At 51.6% G+C, this 22,761-nt stretch overlaps 1 protein-coding gene across 1 annotated transcript; it reads left to right on the top strand.

Annotated features, from left to right (window-relative positions):
• The first annotated feature begins 1,798 nt into the window (after positions 1–1,798).
• Positions 1,799–22,010, top strand: CFAP251 (cilia and flagella associated protein 251). The gene is made up of 22 exons (XM_075516399.1): positions 1,799–1,924; positions 3,061–3,170; positions 3,315–3,456; positions 3,608–3,748; positions 4,283–4,392; positions 4,859–4,967; positions 5,392–5,472; positions 5,962–6,039; positions 6,577–6,621; positions 6,960–7,177; positions 7,760–7,954; positions 9,808–10,055; positions 10,148–10,296; positions 11,086–11,259; positions 11,511–11,695; positions 12,215–12,326; positions 12,534–12,697; positions 15,595–15,685; positions 15,895–16,038; positions 18,725–18,953; positions 20,194–20,295; positions 21,251–22,010. The coding sequence occupies exons 1-22, from the start codon at positions 1,799–1,801 to the stop codon at positions 21,367–21,369; spliced, it is 3,072 nt and encodes a 1,023-aa protein (XP_075372514.1). The 3' UTR covers positions 21,370–22,010.
• The last annotated feature ends 751 nt before the right edge of the window (positions 22,011–22,761 follow it).

Below are 22,761 nucleotides of genomic sequence, written 5' to 3'. Positions count from 1 at the left end.
TCCGGTTGTGTGTCCCGACTAGAACAGGTTGAACCATCCTAAGGAGTGTAATTAACACAGATTATGTTGCAAAACCTGCTGTGGATAGGTAAGGTTTGAGCTTCTTCCTTAGAGCACACTCAAACCTCTGCCGTAGGACCAGAGCAGAAGAGGAGCTGCTCTTAGTTGGAATAAACAGGATTTTCATGCTGGAGAGCAGAGATGACTCCCTGTATCCTATATGACCAGGGAATGTGGACTGGGTGCTGCCGGGTGGGAAGAAAAGCACCGTGTCTGAACAAGCTTGATGTGCAGGTGCTGATGCACTGAACAAGGATGCCTTCTTGCACCTAGCAGAGATGCGGCTTAAGGACCAAGTCTCTGCTCCTGAAGCCACAAAACTCCCCCGTGTTTGAAACAGCGGGTTGTGCCACAGACAAGGAGTTGAGAGCAGCCGCGTGTTGATGACCTGCCTCTGCGCAGCAGCCTCTTCAGGTCAAGGAGATAATGTGAGCTGATAACAAAACTCCTTTCCTCTCCCAGCAGGGTACAAGGCTCTTGCTGGGCAGAAAGAAAAACAAATTAGATTTAGAAATTATTATTATTTGAGCTTAACATTAAGGCTGAAGTCAACAGTTGGGAGCGCTTAGAGCTCATTATCTGCGGTGGTGAAGGCGATAGCTTGGAGTGATCCCTGGGAATGGAGTCCCCTGCATAAATGCCATCCTGGCAGAGAGCTGGGGACAGTGGGGGGAGCTGGCAGTGGTGGGAGGCTGATTTTTCTTGCTTTGACTCTGCTTGTCCTGCTCAGGGGTGCCAAAGGAGCAGAAGCTGCCTACAACTCCCTGGGCAGGGCATCGGGTAAAGATCCCTCGTGCCGTTCCCCAGGCAGGGCGAGGGTTTGGTCCCAAATGGGTCTGGCGATGCCAAGAGGGGCTTTGTCACAGCCACGAGCGGGATTTAGGCTTGGGCAGGGCAAAGGGCTGAATGTCCCCCCATGCCACCAGGTTCCTGCTTTGGGCAGGGGGACAGTGCTGCCTCTCCATGGCAGCCGGTGGGGATGAGGAGGGTCCCCCCTTCTCTCCCTGTACAGCCCCCCTCTCTCCCCCGGCGCTTTCCGGGCTGTCGCTGGTGGTGGCCGGTGCAGCCGTTGGTGCAGCCGTTGCCTGGGAACGGCAGTCGGACGCAAACAGAAGCGGGGACCGGTGTGACGGTGAGCGGGGGGTCCCCAGGGGTGTCCCTTGGGGCAGCGGGAGCACGGGACAGTTGGGGAGGCCCCAGGGCCTGGAGGGGACTCGGGAACGGCTCTGCGGTGACCCTGGTGAGACCTGTGGGGCCACGGCTGTCCCCGAGCAGCCTTCTCCCTACCAGAGGGAGGGTTTTTACCAGGGCTCCCTTCCCGCTCCCATGAAAGCTTTCCGTGCATGAGGTTTCGGCATTGGCTCAAATCCAGACCCGTGAAGCCGGAGATGAAACAGTTGCCACCCAGGAGTAGCCCTGCTGCTTACGGGGACGGTGACAAAACCCCATCTGAGGGGAAATGTCCGTGGCTGGCACTGTGTGCAGGCGGATGGGGAGGGAGCCTGGTCTCAGCTGGAGTAACTGGGGCTGTGCTGGGCTTGCTTGTGCCCAGCGGGAGCGTTACTGGAGCTGAAAAGGGGCTCTGGGACCTGTTTCCCAGCTTCACAGGTGCCCTTTCCTCCTGCTGTGCCAAATTCAAGGTCGTTGTGCAGCCAAACTCGGGGGGGGGGGATGTGGGGTGTGAGTATTTCAGGGTATCTCCACACCCCAGCTCCCTGGAAGGAGAGTGAAGGTGAGGATGGATGGTTCGCATGAAATTACCCTGGATGAGCCAACTGGGGGAAGAGATGGAGTAAGCAGCGAGCCCAAGGAGGCATCCCAGGACGGACAGACAGCTCAGGAGACGGCCGTGCTGCCTGGGCAGGTGAGGAGGGCAGCACCGCAGCAAGCTCTGCCGACACAGGGTCTGCGGGCAGGTCCTGATGGAAGCAGAGCCCCTGACTCCAGGACCAGGCAGTAATGTCTCCAGACGTGGTTTCTCCCAAGATGTCTCCGGGGAGGCAGAGCAGGGACCCCACCAGCGCAGGGACCCCACCAGTGGGGCTCGGCAGATGCAGCATCTCTGCGTAGTCTCAGTCCAGCCATGAATATTTGCTGAGCACTTGAGCTGCCTCAGAGTTACGTGAGCAGGAGGGAACCCGGCCTCATCCCTGCGCTGAATGAACTGTTATCTTACCTCCCTCGGAAACAGAAACGGTGTCCAAACGAGGTTTATACCTTGCATGAGAGATTGCTGTAGGAAATCAAGTAGCCCCGTGGGGAGAGGCAAAAGCTGATGTGGGTCCCAAGAACAAGATTAAGCAGCTGGTACTCAGACTGGGGAAAGCTTGTCTGAGGGCTGCTGTGAGCTCTGACACCCCAGGCCTGTTAATACATTTATTAACAGGCTGACGAGGGGCTGAGGAAGATGGTGGCGGGATTTTTACCCTCGCTTTCCATCTGCTTGCCAGGCAGCACACTGAGAGGTGCTGGCAGCAGAGCTGGGATTGCTGCAGAGCCCTTCGCAGCCATCTCAGCCCCAGTGCCAGGACCCAATTCCCCTCTTTTTAACCTCAGTTTGCCATCACTCCCCCTCCAGCCTGCGACCATGTGTCCTGTTGCAGCAATCAATAATGTGTGTGTGTGGAATAGTCAGGGGATGGACAGCAAAAAGACCAGACTTTTTGCCTTCAGAGGACCTATAGGTTAGTTCTGGAGGAGAAACTTTGGCATCTGAGCTCAGCTGATAGGAGCTGCCTGGAAGATGTGCTGGTGTGAGAGACAGGATGCTGTGGAGGTGCAAAGAGGGCAAGGCTAGATGTGCAGAAAGAGAAGCAGCAACTGGTGGGAAACTTCCCTGGTACAAATCCATAGGCAGTTTAGGAGGGGAGGAGTATCCTGATATTGGAGCCTGCCCTGAAAGTGATGTAGGTTGGATCTGAGATGTGCTGGCGTGTGTTTCCACTAGCTGTGGACCAGCCCAGGAGCCAGTGCACACCAAAACCTCTCTCCCTTTCCAAGGACCCCCTCGCTGCTGCCAAGGAGAAGGAAGGAGCACCAGAGGATGCTGGAGCAGATGCACGGTTGGGTCCCCTGTGGTCTCCTCCAGGAATGGGGATCCCAGGCACCCTGCCCAGCACCTGGGCCAGAAGGCAAGACATGATCGCCTTGAGGACTGCCCTGGGAGAAGACACTGCTGGGACAACACACCTGGAGGGTGCCAGACCCCCTGGACCACCCCCAGCACTGCCTGAGCCCAAGGGGGCCATGTCCAGCCCTCGCTCAGGCTGCAGGGAGCAGGAAACACAGCAGAGGAGCGGGGAGGACGATGGGCACGATGGCTCTGCCAGCTTGGTGTGGGCAGCCACGCCGGGGATGCTATTCCAGGAGGACAAGCAGACCAGACTTCACCCCCTCGTGAGTATCAGCGGGCATGGTGCCACCATGATGGTCCACACAGCACCCGGCACTCCTGCCCAGCACTCTCCCATCACCCCAGAGGCATTTTGTGGCTTTTTTGTCCCAACTGCTAAGCACCAGGGACAAAAGCTCTGCCTCTTCCCTGCAGAGCCTGTCCTGGGTGTTGGGCTACAACAGCAGCCTGGCTGTGCACAGCCTGATGGACAGCGAGGACCGGGTGCTCCTGTACGTCTCCTCCCACATGGTGGTCATCCACGACATCCTGGGAAACAGGCAGTACCACCTGCAGGTCTGGCACACAGCCCATGCGCCTCCCTCCTCCTCCTCCTCCTCCTCCTCCTCCTCCTCCTCCTCCTCCTCCTCCTCCTCCTCCTCCTCCTCCTCCTCCTCCTCCTCCCCCCCCCTTCTCCTGAACTCTCTCCCTCCATCTCTTTTCCCGGTGCCCGGTGCTTAGGGGTCACTTATAACTGAATTAAGGAGCAGCCCATGCAAAGGGGTGCATCATTTTGCTCGCACGCCTGTTGCAATTCCCAACATGTGTTGGTGGAAGGCGCTTTGTGTTGGTTTGCAGTGGTGACCGTGAGCGGCACGTGCAGCACGGCCCCCTCCTCTCCGCTGCTTCTTGGCTCGGGGAGCCGCAGCCAGCGCAAGGCACAGGGACGGGGTGACAGGCTCAGAAGAGCCTGTGAAAAATGGGATGCAAAAGTTGGGCTGGAAGAATGAGAGTGGAGGACCCTTGGGAGAGGAGACAAGCAGTTTGAATGCTTTAAATAATCACCCAGTCTGGAGCCTCTGCGGCACTTTGCTGCTCCTCTTTCCCCAGGGCCACACGAATGTCATTTCTTGCCTGTGTGTGAGTGAAGACAGGCGCTGGGTTGCAACTGCCGACCGAGGGCCAGATGCTCTGATCATCGTGTGGGACTCCTTCTCCGGGTAAGCTCCTGGGAACCTCCTCTTTGGAAACCTCCTGTGTCTGGTAAATCGCTTAGGACTGACTCCAGCGTCAGCTGAGAGTGAAATGGGAGAAACGCGGGGACGGGGTAAAGCAGCAAAGGAGCCAAAGCCAAACTGAGGGCTTCATCGTCCGTGTATCACCCACACCCATGGGACACTGGCGTGGGGCCGAGCTCCCCAGACTAGATACATCATGTCTCCAAGCTGTAGTATTTTCTTAAAAGATCACTGGTGAGTTGTTTCCCAGAGCCATTTACTTGGGAGGAAGGGATGAAGAGGACGTTGAGCATCAGCTGCGGTGCTGGCTGCTCCCACGGCAGCACCGGTGTTTGCAGACTCCCTCCCTGCCACGCAGACCGGGGTGGGCTGTGCCACAGATTTTGCCAAGCAATTGCCTTGAACCCTCTGCGCTGCTGTGAGCGACCACAAGGACTTTGCTCCGTAGGATACCGGTGCGCACCATCTTTGAGAGTCATCCAGAGGATGGGGTCAGTGCTATTGCTATTTCCCAGGATGCGAAGTATTTGGCAACTATTAGTGCTGGTACAGTGCAGGTAAAGAAAATATCTCCTCTTCTGTAGCCTTGCAAGATAGATCCCTGGAAGTTTTTCCCAGTGCAGCCAAGGGGAGGGGGGGATTTGGATGGGGAAAGCAGAAGAGAGGTGGAGCAGGCTTGCAGAGTGATGGCTTGTTTTTGCTGAGCCATTGGAAGACAGACCTGGATTTCATTAAAGTGAGTGCTGTGGAGTTGAGAAAACGGATCTTAAGTTGGGATAACAGCTTCTGACTCCAATGCGCTTTCATTGAAGCAATTTCTAGCATTATTTCCTGAAATTAAGCTCTCTGCTGTCAGGCCATGCCAGGTTTATCCTGTTCCCGTCTCTTATGCCCCACTGCTGCTGGAGGGAATGGGGTTCACCTGGTTCCCCCAGCTCCCAGAAAGCCACAAACATCCCTTGGTTTTCCCTTCTCTGCCAGAGAGTTTGTGTTTGGAAGTGGACTTCGCCCACAGAGAAACCCGTGTGCAGCACAGAGCTGAGGCCTGAGTTTGGGTATCAGGTGAGTGACCGCGGCCGAGGGGTGCAGAGCAGCGTGACTGGGCAGCCCCATCCTCACCCGCTCCCTCCTGCACCCCCATGCCCCCATCCAGTACGGGGCTGCTGGTAGGTGCTGGCTGGAGGTGGGAGGCAGGATCGCAGCCTGTCCCTGCTGCACCCCAACGCAGCGGAGCATCCTGGGGCTGTTATCGCTGCTCCTCTGCTGCCCAACAGCCACGGACGCGGAGGGGACCCTGGTGGGATGCCCTCCACTGCAGCCCTGGCACTGGCCAGGGCTCACGGCAGGAAAAGCCCACGGCCCTGCCGGTTTGTCCCCGCTCGCAGAGGAGAGAGCACAGCTCTGGTGTTTCACAGGGAACGTGGCCTCTGTTTTCAGTTCAGTGCAGGTGCTCAAGTGGGTTTTGGATAAAAGCAGGTATTTTGCATGAAATAATAAGCAGAAAGCATTGCTCAGCTTGGTGTTTATGTGATTCTCACCTTTTAATTTCAGGATTATGTCATTTTTAACCCTCAAAATCCCTATGAGTTTGTCAGCAACAGCAAAACCCAGGTGGTATTTTACCTGTGGGTAAGTAGGGACATGGGAAGTTGTATTTCTGGTGCCAGACGCACTCCCAGAGGGTCGGGAGGCGGCACGGGGGGCTGCACACTAGTGAGGCAGCATGGGCTGCAGAGCCAGATGTCTGCCCACGACTGGGGTTGCATTTTGCTTTGCAGATCTGCCCCTGCCCTCGCCCCCCTCCACCCTCCCCACTCCCTGCCCTCGCCGGACGTGAAGGTGGCCTGGGCAGAGCATCACTCTCGCTCTGCTCCCATGCTGGGTCGGTCCCAGCCGTGGCAGCGATGCTCTCTTCCTCTCCCACCCATGCTTTCCTGTGGGCCCTTTTTGTTCCTCGTGCTGGTCAGCAGCTTTTGGGAGAGGAGCGGGTGGAGGCAGAGGGTGTTTCGTGCTCTCTGGAAGGTCTTGGAGCCTTTCTGCCCCCGGAGCCCTGCTTTGGTCACCACAGCGTGGGGTCAGTGCCCAGATGATGGGGAAGGGACACGCTGGCACTGCAGAGCACAGTTACAAAACGCTCGTCCTGGACATTTTCTCTGCTTTCCCCAGGGCAATACCGGTTTGCAGTATGGCACTCCGCTCCTGAGCAGCCAGGTGAGCACAGGGGACCACAGCATGTCACCCTCTTGGCTCTCCGCCTGGCAGCAGCACTGTCCCTTCCCATCCCCTTAAGCAAAAACAATGGCCACGTCCCCATCCTGTCCCCCTTTGTCCCCTGAAGGGACAAGCCAGGGTTGCCTGAGCTGAGGTTGAGGGGTTCTCTCGCCCAGAGATGCCCCACTGCATCTTCTCTTGGGGCTCTTGCCTCTGATGGTCCTGCCATGGGACAAGGAGGGAATGTCACACAGAGGGACCAAGCAGGAACATCTCTGCTTGAGGAGGGAAGAGCCAGCACCCCGGACAAACGCATGGCCTCGCCACTCTCTCTGCAGACCTTCAACAGCGTGGTGGGACACTTCAGCCAGTCGGTTTTTCATTTTAACAACTCGCAAGCTCTGACGGGCACCTCGGCCGGGAAGCTGGTGGTGTGGGACGTGGTCAGTCCCCACACCCCCTCCAAGGAACTGTGGGTCAAGCCGCACAGCATGAAGGCCACCAAACTGGTGCCTATGCAGAAGGACAGCCTTACCGTGCTCATGGTGTTTGAGAGGTAATGGGACAGCAGTTTTCAGTAGCCGTGGGTACAGTCCTTGGACATTTCAGCCACAGAGCTAATGTTGATGAACTATGGCCAAGTATTGCAGTTTTAAGTCACTTGGTAGCGTGCAAGGACCAGACAAATTCATGCAGGAAAGTGCTGCTGATTTATCAGACATTGCTCCGGCTTTTTTCAGCAATGAATTTGGCTGGGGAAAAAAAAAAAAGGTTGAAAACTCCTGGCAATGTGATTCCAGCTCTGCTGGGGCAGCTCAGAGACGGGGCTGGCCATGGTCACGGAGGATCGTGGATGAGCCTTGCTCAGCCTCCTGGCCTTTACCGGCAGAGGGAGCAGACAGCCACCAAACGCCTTTACAGCCTTGGGGACAGGGCAGGGGACACTGCAGGGTGACAGCAGAGCCTGGTGGTTTCTGCACAGCCCTGGGCTTTCCCCCTGCACATCTCTACGGGGCTCTTCCCATGCACTTGTGCAGAGAAAAGGGGAGGAGATTTGCTTCTGCCCAAGGATGCTGTCCAAGAAATATTTGGGAGTTCTCAATCAGTGGGTTGATTAAAAGCTTTCCCTTCCTTGTAGCTGCATAGTAACGGGCGATGTGAAAGGTCAGGTTAAATTCTACAACGGAGAGCTGCAGCTCCTCGCCTGCTACAGCCAGAGCAAAGTGGGTCCCATTCGGTCCATCTCCTTCTCCCAAGCTCCTCCTGATCCTCCCGGTGCCTCCCCAGCCTGCTCCACCTCCTGCACCGCCAGCAGCCAGCCCTTTGTTGCCAGGTGAGTGCCCCTCTATAAACCCCGGTCTTCTCCTCCCTTTGCCCTGCAGCTTGAAAGCTGGGGAGACGGTCAGCTGAAAGCTGCCCCATGGGCTTCTGCTTTGGCTGGGGCAAGTTTCAACCCTGTACCCAGGCTTCTGGGCAGGACAGGGACAGGAAGGCAGGACAGGGAAGGAACGTGCCCCTTTATTCCCTTTCTCTGCAGATTTTAATTTTGGGTATTTGTCCCACCTGCCCACCAAAGAGAAGCAGGGGGGTGTCTCCTGGGCAGCCCCTCTCTGCCTGCAGCCCTCGGGCATCTCCCAGCAGCCGCCAAAGCCCAAGTGGGCTCCAGCACATCCTAAATTCTGAACCTGATGTGATGCCTTGGCGCAGGCAAGAGAAGCGTTAACGCAGGCGCGGAGATGACCAGCTGGTCCTGGGGTGCACAGCTCCTCTGTCACATAGCCGGCACACCGGGCAGCGCTAATGCCGAGCCTCCAGCTCCCACTGAGCCCCTTAATCCCCCCCCTTAAGCCCCTCCCATGGATGGCTATTTCCAGTTAGATTTTATGATGGCTGGGCAAGCTAATTGCGGCAGTGGAGGTGCAGAGACTGCCCCAGCAGCGATGGCACCAGTGCTGGGCCGCACCACATGGTCTCAGGAGCTTGGGACAGCCCCAGCCCGGTCGCTGGCCCCTCTCTGCCCCTCTGCATGACATAGCTGTGTCTGAGGGTTTATAGGAAGTCTGCAGGCCAGATGAAGCTGTTCTGTGACTCGATCCAGCCTGCAAACCATATGTCTGTCACTCCTGTTAAGGTTCTCCTGGCAACGTCTGTCCTTAGCCGCACGTGTTTTCCAAGGAGCCATATGGGACAGATTCCTCTCCAGCCTGGAGCAGCGCCCTGGGGAATGGTTTGGTTTTCCCTGTCAGTCTCAGTTGTCTCGTCCCCCTTCCTGGGTCGCTGCTGCAGCTCCTGCCACTTGCAGCTGCTCTGGGCAGCACAAAAGGCAGAAAACCAAAGGGGAAGCCTTCAGCCTGCTTGTCTCACCAGGCTGGTGGGATCAGGTATGGCTGAAGACCCCAGCTAAGGCATGCAAGAGGCACAGCATCCTTCAGTGCCCAGGCCAGATGTGCATAAACCAACGGTTGTCATGGGCCAGCTAGCAAAAGAGGCTGCCATTTCCCCGCTCGTGCTGCCCGCGTGATGCAGCCATGCTCATCTGTCTGTGCAGCTCTTAGATCTCTGTGTGGTCCTCTCTTGACCCTCTGGTTTCAGTCCAGAGTCTCAGTCCTCAGGCAGACTGACGACTATACATATTTGTTCTGTAACGTGCATAATTATTCAGACGTCTGCTTTACACATCACCAATTATGCAGCGGGACCCTCTTTGCTGCGTTACGGTTGGTGTGGCTGAGTGAACAGACAGGCAGCTGCTCTGTCTGCGACACGGGTCTGAAACTGTCCTCTGACCTTGTCCGTGGTGGCGCGGTCAACATGGAGCCACTGACAATGGTGGCATGGAGACATGTGAAAAGACTATTCAGAGTATCTTCAATTGCTCATTTGTCTGTCTCACACACCAGTGACTTGCAAATGGCGAAAGCTATGCAGATGTCATTCATCTTCTGGCTTGCCTACCCAAGTAGAAAATGGAACCAGCTCCAGTGTTTTCCCGTGGAGATTTACCAGGTCATGAATACAAAGTGCCACCTGCCTTCCAGGTCAAGAAGTGTTTGGATATTGCATATCGCAAAATATAAGTGATAGTCCAACTAAGTTGCCAAAAAGAGACTAATGTGTAATATAGCTTGGAGGAACATGAGCCAGCTAGTCTGATTCATCAAATTCTGTTTCTCTCACACTAAACAGGAACTTTATCCTTTCAACCTCTGATGCAACTGTGCTCCATGTTGCAACAGACAGGACAAACTTTGAAAAAGTCATGGAAGAGGCGAAGAAAGCTGTGAATGCCATTGCCTGTCACCCCCGGCAGGCACTCATTGCTGTGGGCAGTCACTGTGGGCTGCTGAAGGTGTGGGACTACCAGCAGACCAAGTACCTCGTTAGCAGGATATTCACTGAGGCCAGCATTCAGTGCTTGTCCTACGACCCTGAAGGTATCCTGGTCTCATGACCTCCCCATGTGCCAAGCACTGGGCTTCCTGGGAGGAGCGATCGTGTAGTGAGAGTTTTCTGGCATACTTTTCAGGTTATTTTCTGGCCGCTGGTTTTACTGATGGAAGTGTTTACATCCTCGATGCCATTTCCCTTCAGTCCAGCTGCAAAGAGTTCAAGTTCTCGCGTGGCCCCGTGACTCATATTAGCTTCTCTCACGATTCGGAGTACCTCGCAACTGCTGTAAGCTTGTTTTTCCCTCTCAGTGATTTACGTGTGCTGCTCGTGGCATGGCTTTCGGTGGGACTGGGAATTGCCGGCCATCCTGTGAGGCACAGCAGAGCGAGCGGAGGAGGGCTGCCCCTACCCAGGGGCTTCGTGACTCTGAAATGCTTTTCCTGGCTTGAAGAGTCACTCTGTAAAAACGTCACCAGTCACAGCCGCTCCACAGACCTGCTGCTGGCAGCGTCCCATCGCTAACTTTAGTGACAAGCCTTAGCTCTGCATCCATCTGTAGAAAGGGCTGGAGCAGGGATTTCCTCTTGGCTGGTGCACAGCAAGGGGGGTTGCTCCCTTGGTCCCACGTCTCAGTGCGGAAGCGTTGAGGCAGTGTTGAAGCAGTTTGGCACAGAGGTTGTGGCAACTGGTGCTGATCTGTACAAAGAAAAATACTCCCCCTTCATGCGCGGATGCCAGGGCACAGCAGTGGGAAGCATCTTCCTTGTGATTTCTGGGGGGGGTCACTGAGCTCGATTTACTGCCCCTCTGCTGTGAGAGCACGGCAGGGAATGCCCTCCAGCCAGCTAGCATGCTCCGGCCAGGCTGAGGACTGCTGCAGTTATACCCTTGGGAGCAACTGCCCAAATCTGTCCGCCCTGGCTTTATCCTTGCCGCGACTCTAACCCTCCTGCTGAGACTCACAGAACTGAAAGGGCCGAGCTAAGCCTGGAGGGGACACGCAGAGCTGCCCACTGCCAGCCAGGAGACGTGCATGGGCATCGTGGCTCATTGCCCTTTGCTCTCTCGTTCCAGGATGAGAAATACTCAGTGACTGTTTACAAGAGAGTCCTGCAAAACAGGAGCAGATGCTGGGAACACCTAGCAGGGCTGCGCTCCCACTACAAACCCATCCGGAGCATCCTCTTTGGGGTCCAGTTAGACAGCAACGAGCCCAGGCTCCTGAGCCTTGGGGAGGACCGGCAGCTGGTAAGTCAATGTGAAAGTTTAAAGGGCAGTGGAGTTTTGCTGCTGAAGTGGGGGGCTGGACATGAGCATCAAGGGAGACTCAGTCTTTGGTTCTACAGCTCCTAACTTCTCCCCACCAGCTCCGTCGCAGGGGGTTGTTTGTCAGCCTGATCTCAGGGCAGGTCTGCAACAGATACTAGACCTAGTTCACCCACAAGGTTTGGGGTGCTGGCAGACCACAGGGGTGCTGTGTTTCCTTGTCTTCCCTCCAGGTTGAATATGACCTGAGCAGCAGCAGCAAGGACCACCTGGTGGTCTTGCACAGGGACCGGATAGAGCAGGTTGCTGTGCCCCTGTGCTTGGCCTGGTACCCACAGCTCAGCACCGAGTCCTTTATCCTCACTGCCAACAACTGCTACAAAATGAAGCTCTACAACACGACGACCAAAATGTGCAGGTAGAGGAGAGATTCAGGCCTACCACTGCCTGGGAGCCCCATCCCGACTCTATGTTCTCCTCTGTCTAATGTCCACCCTACTCCCACCCATGAGCATGTGTTTGCCCATCTGTGGTGCAGATCTTGGGATGACTCTAGGGCGCCCAGGTTGCTCCATCCTTGTGTCCACTCTACTGTTCACTAATGTGTCATCTAGTAAGGTTGTGGCTGCAGGTGGGTCTCAGTCTGCCCAGCACACTGGACTTGAGATGCAGCAGTTGGACATCAGATAGAGACAGGAGCCCACATGAGCAAAGCACAAGGACTGAATGATCCCTGAGCACTAAATTCCTCTCTTAGCCCCAGTGTGGTCCCTTCTAGCCAGGGACCCTGTCCTATCCTGTCCTCTCAGCCAGTAGTAGAAGGCCTTTGCACGCACCACACCTCCCCATATGTACCCGTCCTTGTGCACAGTGGCCAATGAGAGAGGGAAAATGTTTTGTGAGCCCTGGAATGGATGAAATTGTTGTTTGCCTTTAGAAAGACCCTTTTGGGACCAACCTATGGCTCCCCGTTGGAGAAGATACAAATCCTCCCAACAAACACTGCAGACGCCCAGAAACACTATCTGGCGTACATTACAAAGGACAAGGTATGGAGCCCCATCTGCCCCAGCTGTACAAGAGCCCCCACTTGTAGAGGTGGTGGTCCCTGGGGGAATTTCACTGCAGACAAAACCATGTGTAGGCTGGTCCTGCCGAGAGCTGAGCGAGCTCCCGGGAGGAGGATGCAGCACTGCCCCAGCGCGCAGCCCTCCTGCGGGACGCCCAGCCTTCCCAGGCCCCCTCTTTCCTTACAGGTGGGCTTGCAGATTTTGCCTGTTGATGGCAACCCCCACAAGTCCTCAGCTTTCATTTGCCACCCGGATGGTGTCTCTGACCTTGCTAGCTGCTACGACGGACGCTACGTCTTTACAGCGGGGGGGGATGACTGCACTGTTATGAAATGGGAGGTCAACCTAAAGTGAGTACTGCAGGAAGGAGAAAGGAGTCTTATTACGGCTTTCCACAGCTGCTTGGCCAACACAGCTGAAGCAAATGTTCCCCAGCATTTACACTGAGAATGGGGCTTTTGTCCTAAAAGGTCTCTGTTTGTGTCCAGAGGAGTTAAAGCCAGGTCTCCCAGCTATTTCTGCACTTATCTCAGTGTATAGGGTGCTGCTGCACCGATGGGGCAAGGCAGCAGGGTGCTGCACGGGGAGTGTTTCTTTGCAGGGCTCTCTTGAGCATGGGTCCTTTTGGGGCAGGTGACAAAGCCCTGCAGCTTCACTCTCCTTCCACAACACCATGCCCAAGACCAGGCCAACGAACCGCATCTGGAAAGGGGGGTCACAGGGTGGAGGACAGGTCCCAGCACTCGTGCAAGCAGGAGACCCACCACTCGCTGAGAGGAGCATGAGTCGAGGCTGGCAGCATCTCTGCTCAACCCTAGGGGCTGCCAGCTCCTGGACACCTGGCCTGCAACTGGGTTTATTAATAGTGGAGCCTCACACCTTACAGTCACACAGGCTCTCCAAAAGCCCTAGCTCAGCACCTACAGACAGCTCAGCATGGTGGGCACGTGCCACGCTGGGGATGGTGGCATGGCAGTGGGGTCAAGCCTAGATTGCAACGACCTGTCAGGCCACAAGTAGCTATGTGGGGTGGCAGCTGGAACAGGAGGGGCACGCTTTTGGGGGGGCTTTGCTCCCCTCTGTGTGATGTAGCCACATAGTCAATAGGGGGGATTAAACCAGCAGACCTTGCAGGCAGTGGCCATAGCGTCTATAAAATACTCCAGTCTGGGAAATGGTACCAAATGGTAAGAAGTTGAGCAGAGGGTTTTCGGGTCCTTGTGAGGGCCTGGCCAGTGTGATGGGGGATTGTCGGGGTTAGGCAGGGGATCAGAGGAGCGGCACTGGCTACATGAGGAGCATACAGGGCGGCTGCTGATACAAAAGTGTCAGCTCTTCAAATGGGATAGGCCAGCATTTGCTAGGAAATCCCCCTTGCATTTGAAGACTGGATTTAGGACAAGCCACCTTAATCCTATAAAGCTTTGCTTACATGAGTAAACGGGCTGCAGTAAATGGGGTGGCTGGAGGAGTGAAGGCTGCTTTTGCAAATGAGGATTTCCAGGCTCTGGCCCAGAGCGTCAGCAATAAACCTTGCCAGGTTTCTTCTGCCTTTCTCTGGAAGCGTGCAATTTCCCTCTGTCAGCTCCCTTGGGCAGCACTGCCAGGCACGTGCTCCCACGTGGCAGGCGGGTAACGTGGCAAAGGCAGGATATATATTTTGGTTTCTTTGCACGTCAGGGACCAAAGCCGCTCGTTGCAATGCATGTGCAGGGCAGAGAGGGCTCTCCCCTCACGAGCGTGGCTGCAGGCACCCCGTAGATACACGTGTACATCGAAAGGGAGCAGGCAGCTGCGAATGAGCTGAAAACTGCCAGGCCAGCGTGGAGCAACTTCGCACTTCAAGGACTGGAAAGGGAGCTTAGCCCGTGCTGGAGCTAGAAAAGACAGATAGCGTGGCATGTTCACTGTCAGTCTGTGGCTGGATTTTTTTATCCTACGTGTCACCCTACTAGCACAAAACACGTTTCCTGGTTTCTGGCAAATCAACCCCACCGGAGCTGGCTTTTAGCCCTCGCTCCTATTTTTGCCTTTTGGAGTGCACCTGTGAAACACCGTTGCCCCTCATCTTCCTAGGACAAAGGCTTCGTGGTTAAGACACGTGCTGGTCCTGTGTAAAACATTTCTTGCAGGTACTGCTCGCTCAGAGGAAAGCCCAAATGGTGCTGAGCCAGCTCACCTTCATGTGCCAGAACAAAGGAAACCTGGGTGGGAAAGCAATGGGCTTATTTATTTTCTTTTCCACTTTGTGTGGCTTAAGCAGTCGGGGGTCAGAATAAGCGACATTGTAAGGAAGGCAATAGAATATAAATGATCCTTCTTATAATGGTTGGCCAGGGTCCAGGCAACATTGAATTTCTATGTAATTTGGTTTTGGAGCGAAGCTCTTGATGAGCTAATTATCATTTTATTGCTGCTTCTGGCATCTTGTGCATCTCCACTGTGTTTAATACCCAAATAACTTAATTATGAAAAAAGCACGAAGCTTGCACAAAACCCAGTGGAAGCAGCACTACAGAGGTGTGCGTGAAAGCTGCAGCCTTGCTGCCAAGCGTGGGGTATTATGTGGCAACGCTATGCCGTGATTGCGCTACCAGGCTCGGTTTCCTTTTTCATCTGCACCAGCCGAATAGATTCTTTTGGCTCCAACTGCCTATGAAATTGAAACAAAGAGGTGGCACTCAGATGCTTTCAGTTTAATGTAGGCTGCACCTGCGACACAGTCACCCGTTACAGCAGAGGAAGTAGCGTAATGGATTGCACTGAGTTATTGGGGAAGAATGTGTTAGATCAAGGAACAGGGAGCTTAGGTTTGTGTGGTTTATTGCAAACACCAAGCCCCAGCCCATTCTGCATGTTCAAAATGCTGATCTAGCTAATTCATCTCCCTCAATGTCTCTATAAGGAAGCAGAAAAGCTAAATGCCAGACACCAAGCTCAAGTCCATGGAAAAGCTCCTGGCTCCCAGCCCTGTGCTCATTCCACTAAACAAGAGGACCATTCAGTAATAATTAATTCCCACACTGTGCTATTGTATGTAAAACCTGGGTATGAAATATGCTATAGAAGTGCACGCTGATGATAAAATAGTACATCGTTCAAGGCAACGCTTTTCTTTCCTGAATTCTGAGGCCCAGGGATTTTATTTATTTATTGAAAGTGTCTGTGGAGAATGACTAGAAAGGGAAACATTAAATCTCTCCTCACATGAACCCTTCCTGTACCTTCTTTTCGCTGTTTCTGCCAGTGCCTTGGATGCTGCCGCTTCCCTGGGTGGCGAGGACTTGATCCCGTTCTACAACCTACTGGATGGTGGCAGAGAAGGCGAGTTCTTCAGGGTAATTATGCTCACCGTGAACGCTGTCTGCCAGCATCTGGTTGAAGTTTAAGATTCATTTATACAGGCCTGACATTTCTTTATTTTTTGTCCAGCTCGCCTTTAACAGCAATCTCATTGATATGCCTGTTAGTAAATCTTAAAAGAAGTCTTATCTTCCACGCCTGTTGGTAACTGAACTTTACAGTATCTTGTTTGAATCCCTCGCAGGAACTGGAAGACTATTTTTACTATGCACAGCTGCGCAACCATGGTATCGATACACTGGAGACCAGACAGGTGTCAACGCATATTCCCTTGGAGGAAATTCCTTCTGTAATGAGAGCAATGGGATTTTATCCATCAGAGGAAAAGGTCAGTCAGTTGTTTTTATTATTGTTATTAAAAGAAAAAAGAGAGAGACTGATTGCATTTACCAAGTGTCCCGAGGGCCAGATTCTGACCATTGTCATGCTGGATGGCTCCAGAGTATATTTGCTGGCTTTCAATGTATTTAACCTGGTCTGCATCAATATACTACTGGTCAGAATCTGGCAGCAAATTCCTCAAAAAGTAATGATTCCTCACTAGAGAGCTGGGCAACCGCAGGGGCAGGCTGAGCAAACCTGGAGCCTGATGGTTCAGAAGTGTTCAAGAAAAGACAACCTCAGGGTCTTCTGGAGGCTGAGTGCTCTGCCACCACTGCAGAAGTGGGTTTCTTCAGAAGGTGAACTGAGAAAAGTGAGGAATGAATCTTCCTTCAGCTCCCAAGGGCAGCAGCCTCTAACTTTCCAAAGTCCACGGGCTAAAGTACCTTGTGTGCAGGCAGCGATGTGCTTTGGTCTCTCTGTGACTTCTACTAGTGGCTGAGCTGCTTTACATGCAGCATGTGGTTGGTGGGCCATGGGCTGAGTCCCTCCAGGTCAGATGAATACTCAACCAGAGCGTCCAGTATGTGTTACCAGTGCGGGTGGGAATGTCCAGCTCCATGCAATCACTCATTTGGACATTGACAGAGCCTCTTTTTCTTGTTCTGCCTGGGACTGATGAAAGAATGATTTTAGATGGAGAGAGCAGCTTTTATTCCCAAGGAACTTAAAGCTCTTTCATAACTGATAAACTGCAGAAGCTCTCTCTGAGCTTGCCTTTCAGGTTTCAGCAGCAGAGCTTCCTATCAAATATTTCTCAAGAGCCTTTTAGCTTCAAATTTTACGGCAGACAAAGACAAGTGATTTAATAAGGGTGCTGCTTCTTCCCTTTTGTGGCTGTTTCTACAAGGCAGTTTGTATTTCATACAAACCTCATTTGTAATGTTGTAACCTGGCAAAAGGGTAATTAAAGCGCATAAAAAAATTACTGAATCTGATGCAAGGAGATTTAAATAACGACCTCTTTGCACCAGCTACAGCCCTTCAACGCAGGAGGGGTTCTCCCAAGGGAAGCGGTACATCGCTGTGCTCCCTTCATCTTTCTGCGGGGGAGGCTGCGTTCATCTCTGCCATTGCATGGAACCCCACTGGCTGCTGAGATGATGCTGTGAGTCAGTGCCACGCCATCTGCCCGGGCATCCTCTCTGCCAGGAGAGCCAGCAGATGGGGGGCAGGACCTTTGCCACAGCCACCACCTAACAGACTGGCTTTGGAGCTCCCGCAACCAGCAAATGTTCGTCTGAGCAGGGACTGCTTTGCCCTTGTGTCGAGCTGTGGTGTTATCCCCTCATACCTTGTTAGATCTTTCCTTGGGTTGTTACATTTTCACCTCTTGGGGACAGAGAGAACATGTTCCCCTGGGAAATGTCTGTGGACAAATAACTAACCCCCCCCACCCCAAATCAAAATGAAAACAGCATTTCAAGCATGGAAACAGAGGTGCTAAGCTGTTGTGAAAGCAGGCAACCTACAATCTGCTTCTCGAAGCAGGCAGGACAGTATTAAAATCCAGACAGAAAGTTCATCTCTCTCTAGAGTGTTTTAATAAAGGAAAAGCAGGAGGGAAAAAAAGCAGCTTGGGCTGACTAGCAAAGCTTTTGGGAATTGGTGTTTTTCTTTTGTAGTTCAGTGGGGCTGATATAAAACCTAATCCCAGATCAGCCAGAGCTGAGTGAAAATGACTGGTCTTGCCTGGCATGACATTTGCAACAGGAAAAGTATAAGGCTGAGATTTCCCTCTTCCTCGGGCTTTATTCAGTCGAAAAACTTGTGACACAAGGACAAAGGCCCAAGGCAGAATGCAAAGTCCTCCCTAGGGAGATTTTGCATCAGCTTCCCTTCCCGGGGTGTAGCAGGCTTGGTACATGTTGGCACCGGGCATTCTCCCGGCGTTTCTCTGCTGCCCATGTGTCTCCAAAGGGGCTGCCTCTTGGAGCACGAGTACAATGAAGGCATGGAGCAGATCCTGCCTTTCGGACACACATCTGCACAGCTGCCGACTGGGCTGACTCACAGCACCAGACTTCAGGAAAACCACTAGTATCCAGCACGGCCAGTGCTTGCCTGTTTGCCTGAGAGAAGAGCGAGTGATCCAGCTGTGCAGGATGTCAGCCCCACTGAGCAAATTTCAGATTTGGCTTGTGCAGTGGCAGAACTGCACCAGACGCATGTCGGATCGGGGGGGGGAAGATTGCTTATGCCGGCCAGGGTGTGTATATACTGTGTGCAGCCTGCTTATGTCGGGACTTTCATGTACGTACTTTTGTAGCGGGGTGGTATATTTACTGGTTTGTGGTTTGTCTGCCCACTGTCCCCAGAGTTGGAGACACAGCTGCAGCAAAGGTACTGGTAACAGCTGCTGAGTGCCTGTCACACAAGCAAATAGAGGAAATCCAAAATGACTACATATCTGCTACCCCCGTCTTTACCTAATATTGTCACAACAAGTGCATAACCGTTAGCCATGTCCACCCTCAGCTGCTGAGTGCTAGCTCATTATTGGAATATGGTCATGACATCTGTGGTACCAGTACGTGCACGATTACGGTACATTGGCATTCATGAGATTGGAAACTGGCCTGATGCTCTTCAAAGAGAAAACGTGTAACAATCTGTCTTGCCTTGATCTTTAGACTGAAGAAATGATAAATGAAGTAAAATTCAGCAAGTACGTGGATACTGGAGAACAAGTGACAAAAATAAATTTAGGGGATTTTATCAAACTTTATATAAATCATCGACCTGCATTTGGCTTGTCAATGAAAAAAATACAACAAGCGTTTCAGGTTCTTGGTTATGATAATGAGAATGGAGACAAAGTTATTGACAGAGGAGACTTACTGTTGCTGCTTCAGTGCAGAGGTGAGTTATTTCTTTTCTAATATTAGTTTTAGGCTTCCTAGTTCTGCCTTCAATTTCAGCACGTACTCACTGCAGCAAAAAATTAATCTGGAACTATAGCTTGGTAACCAGGGCAGGCATGTGGGAGCCACCTGTCTTAAGATTTTAAATTGAATAATCACATTTATTGTCTCAGCTGAACTTCTTTTACTGCTCTGGGAATCTCTGCTGGCCTGAAGTATCTTGTCTGTCAAATGATGAGTATGGATCTTGGCAAATTGTATCCTTCTTCCAGTATACCCTTATCTGAACCATTGTTCTCTCTTCCAGTCACACAGTCTCCAAAAAGGTAGTATAAAACTGAAAAAGAGGGGGACAAGAAAGGAGGGATGAAATTGGTCAGTCCTGGACTGAATCTATGTGTGAAAGACTGAAAAGAGGGGATGGTTTAGTTCAGCTGAATCAGAGGGAACTCAGTAAATGCATGTATAAATACGCTTATGGCCAATGCCACAGAGAGGTGAATAATGAACTTCTATTGCCTTGCCCCTGTTGTAAAAGCAGGGAGCATTTAGTGCTGCTAAGCATTAAAACAGGTAAAGGGAAATGCTGTTTTACTCAGTACATCACCTGGTAAAACTCCTTGCCACAAAGATCCTTGGAAACCAAGGATTCGACCAGTGTGAGAGAGGTTAGTTATTAATATGCATGGTGTGAACATCCATAAATAGATACGTTAGACAGAACAGTTTCATAACAGATCTATAACCTTATGCTCCAGGGCATGAGCCAGCCACTGACTGGGAACAAGTGCTATGTCCAGGTTATTCCAGGATACTAGATCAAGACTTTCCTGCACCTTCCTCTTCCTCCTCTGTGTGGAAATGGCTACAGCCACAGACACAGGGCGACACGGACTATGGTCTGTTCTATGCCAGAAATTCTTCAGTGGGAATAGAAGCTCAAGCCCCTGCAAATGCAATGTAGCCTAAAGAGCCATTTGTATCAGAATTTCTCCCTTTGATAAATATTTTTGTCCAAAATGCAATATGCAAGAACAATTTTTCCTTAGGATCAACATTTTCCTGTGTTGGGATCACGCGTTTTGATTGGCAATGTGTACCTCTGTACCTCAGAGAAGCTGAATCCTCTTTCAAACTGTCCTGTTTTGTTTGCACACCATTCTTGTTTGAGTTGCCTTCTAGTTTTTGTGCTAATGACACCGTAACCCAAGAGGCTGATTTTCGTTTGTTGTGTGCAGGAGAGCATATGACAGAGGACGAGCTGGTGCAGTGTCTGACCACCCTGCTGGGCAAGCATCCTGGGAGAGGAGGATCTGAACCGGACATCTACGATCCCTCAGGTACAGGATTAGCATTCCACACAGCACAGAAGCAGGATCGCTTCAATTCCCAAACAGAATAATTTAAATTGAAAACCCATTACCCTGTTAGGCCAAGAGACCTATCAAAAACACTCAGATGGGATTGCAAAAATAGTCATAGAGCTATAGATTGTCCTTCATCCATGCAGCAATTGCATGGGTGTATCTAAAAATAAATGAACAATGAAATATAACTGGGACCTGACCAGATTACATTGCTGTTTATCTGCTGGCTTGGAACTGAAATTAGAAACACACAGTGGAAGGTTTACACGCCAAAGTCCACAGGCAAAAAGGAATCCTACAATATGCAAATTACAGTGTTGATTTCATCCGGGCGGCAATGCCCATTGTAAGGGAGCTGTTGATAACTACCACATTTGTCTACTATTTATGTCCCAGTCTACACCAGTCTAGAACAGCAAATTATGGTGTTGATTTCAGCCAAGTGGCATTGCCCATTGTAATTGGAACTGCTGGTAAGTGCCACATTTTTGTACAATTCATGTCCCAGTCCACACCAGTCCAGAACAGCATCTGGTTAGGGCTGTTGGCAACAGGCTACATGCAGCAAAGGTGCAGCTCCTGAAGGGAACTGCTTAGCACCGCAAAGCAACTTTGAAATCCCTGGATTCCTTGGGATCCTTAAAATCACATCAAATCGTTGGAGTGCAAAAGTTACGTTTGGCCCCTTGACCCTTCTGAGGCAGGGATCTACAGCAAGGCGAGACTCACAGCCTCACGGATTCAACAGATTTGATCCCTGATATGAATGCATAAAGTATTAAGCTTGTAAACCAATACTTTTTCATGATTACTTCGTACATCTTTAAAAGCATTCCATCCACTTACTGCTGCTTATAAATTTTACTGATCTGGAAAGCCATTTTTACAGTGCTATTTTGTGTTTTGTGTTGTTGTTACTGCTCTCCAGGTGCAGCAGCTTTGACTGAAGAAGAAATTCCAGAGGAAATCACAGCAGAGATATTCGCTGCTGACATTCTTGGCTTACCTATTGCTGAACCAGAAAAAAAGAACAGAAAAAAGAGATGAATCTTTGGTCTGTGAAGACACAGAAGCATAGCTGCCACCAAGTTTCCTACTCGTTCCTACTTTCCAGTCTCCTCTCCTCAAATGTCTTCAAAATTTGTATTTTGTGTTTATTAAAAAGTTAATGATCACATAGTTTTGTATTAATCAAACTCTAGGAAAAGCCTCCAGTTTAGCATATGCCACAAACCTATGGGGTCAAACCTCTGTAGGGAAACACTAGGGTGGCTGTAAAGAGTGAAATAGTAGTTGCCACCTTGTCTTCTTGCACTGACCACCCCTACCCTTGGCTGGAACCTTCCTAGACTTCATTTCAGGTGGGTTTATGCCAGATGCAGTCTATTTTCATTACCTTAAGACGGTATTTATTTGTGAAACCTGACAGCAAAATAGCAATGTAAAACTATTGTATTGATTAAATACATTGATAAATGTAGTGTACAAAATGCTTGGATAGGTTAGAATGGATTTGTGATTATAAATCCAACAGACCTCAGTAAAGAAAGGAATGCTGTGATATACATTAAAACCAGGTTTCCATTTTGGCCTTTAAAACTTACTTTTTCATTCTGAAAGTAGTAGTTCCAATTAGTAGTGTAATACCAATGGGATGGCATCTTACTGTGTTTGTATAAACAGCATAATGAGGCTGATATAAGTTGCTGTAGAAAGATCAGTGAAGTGCTGTTGAACACGCTTCCTTCTTTACATCATCCTCAGCATCAATTTGAATAATAATGTAGGCCCTTAAGAAGCGTTCCTTTCAGTGGCAATGTTTTTTAAACAGAGATTGCTGTTATGTACTCTGAAAGTATCTGTGATTGTACAATTAGTACAAACAGCAAGGTGTGCACTAGATGCAAGTTAATGAAGGAGTCCAGCAACACCATGACCAGAGTACACTGGGTATGTGACAGGAGAAATTTTCTGCAGAGCATCGCTTCGCACGTAACTCTCTGCCCATTTACTGATATGTTCATGTACTTCCATGAATCTGTGTTGGAGCAGATCCCCTGCTACTTAAAACCAGCCCCATGGAAATTACTGGAATTATTTTAGGCAGCTGAGAAACCTTATAACTACTGAAAAAAAAAAAAGGCATATTATGGATTTATTAAGTATCCTGTTTAACAAGGCAGATGTTTTGCTTAACAGGAAGCATTGCTAATCCCCACGCTCAAGGTCTGCAATACTATCACAGCGACTTGCACAAGGGCTGGACGGGGTTGTCACTCATCTTGAGCCGGCTGCCCGGGAGCGGGGCTCTGCTCCAGCATCCCTGCGCCGAGCACCGAGCTGAGGGCGAGCGGGTCGGACGTCTGTCACTGCCGGAGCCCCCCGGAGCTGCTCCGCGCCACACAACGCCGCGGGGCCGGGGAGCCGCGCTCCCTGCCC

The sequence above is a fragment of the Mycteria americana genome, chromosome 13 (genome assembly GCF_035582795.1).
Source record: "Mycteria americana isolate JAX WOST 10 ecotype Jacksonville Zoo and Gardens chromosome 13, USCA_MyAme_1.0, whole genome shotgun sequence".
NCBI classification, from domain to species: Eukaryota; Metazoa; Chordata; class Aves; order Ciconiiformes; family Ciconiidae; genus Mycteria; species Mycteria americana.
Note: the sequence above shows the minus strand (reverse complement) of the source record. Positions and strands in the feature narration are given on the sequence as shown.

Bases quoted from the DNA above. Each gene is read 5' to 3' on its own strand.
- CFAP251 (XM_075516399.1), top strand. From the start codon at position 1,799: ATGGATGGTTCGCATGAAATTACCCTGGATGAGCCAACTGGGGGAAGA. The intron at 5,473-5,961 runs GTGAGTGACCGC...TTTTAATTTCAG, and splicing joins GGCCTGAGTTTGGGTATCAG to GATTATGTCATTTTTAACCC. The intron at 15,686-15,894 runs GTAATTATGCTC...AATCCCTCGCAG, and splicing joins GAGAAGGCGAGTTCTTCAGG to GAACTGGAAGACTATTTTTA.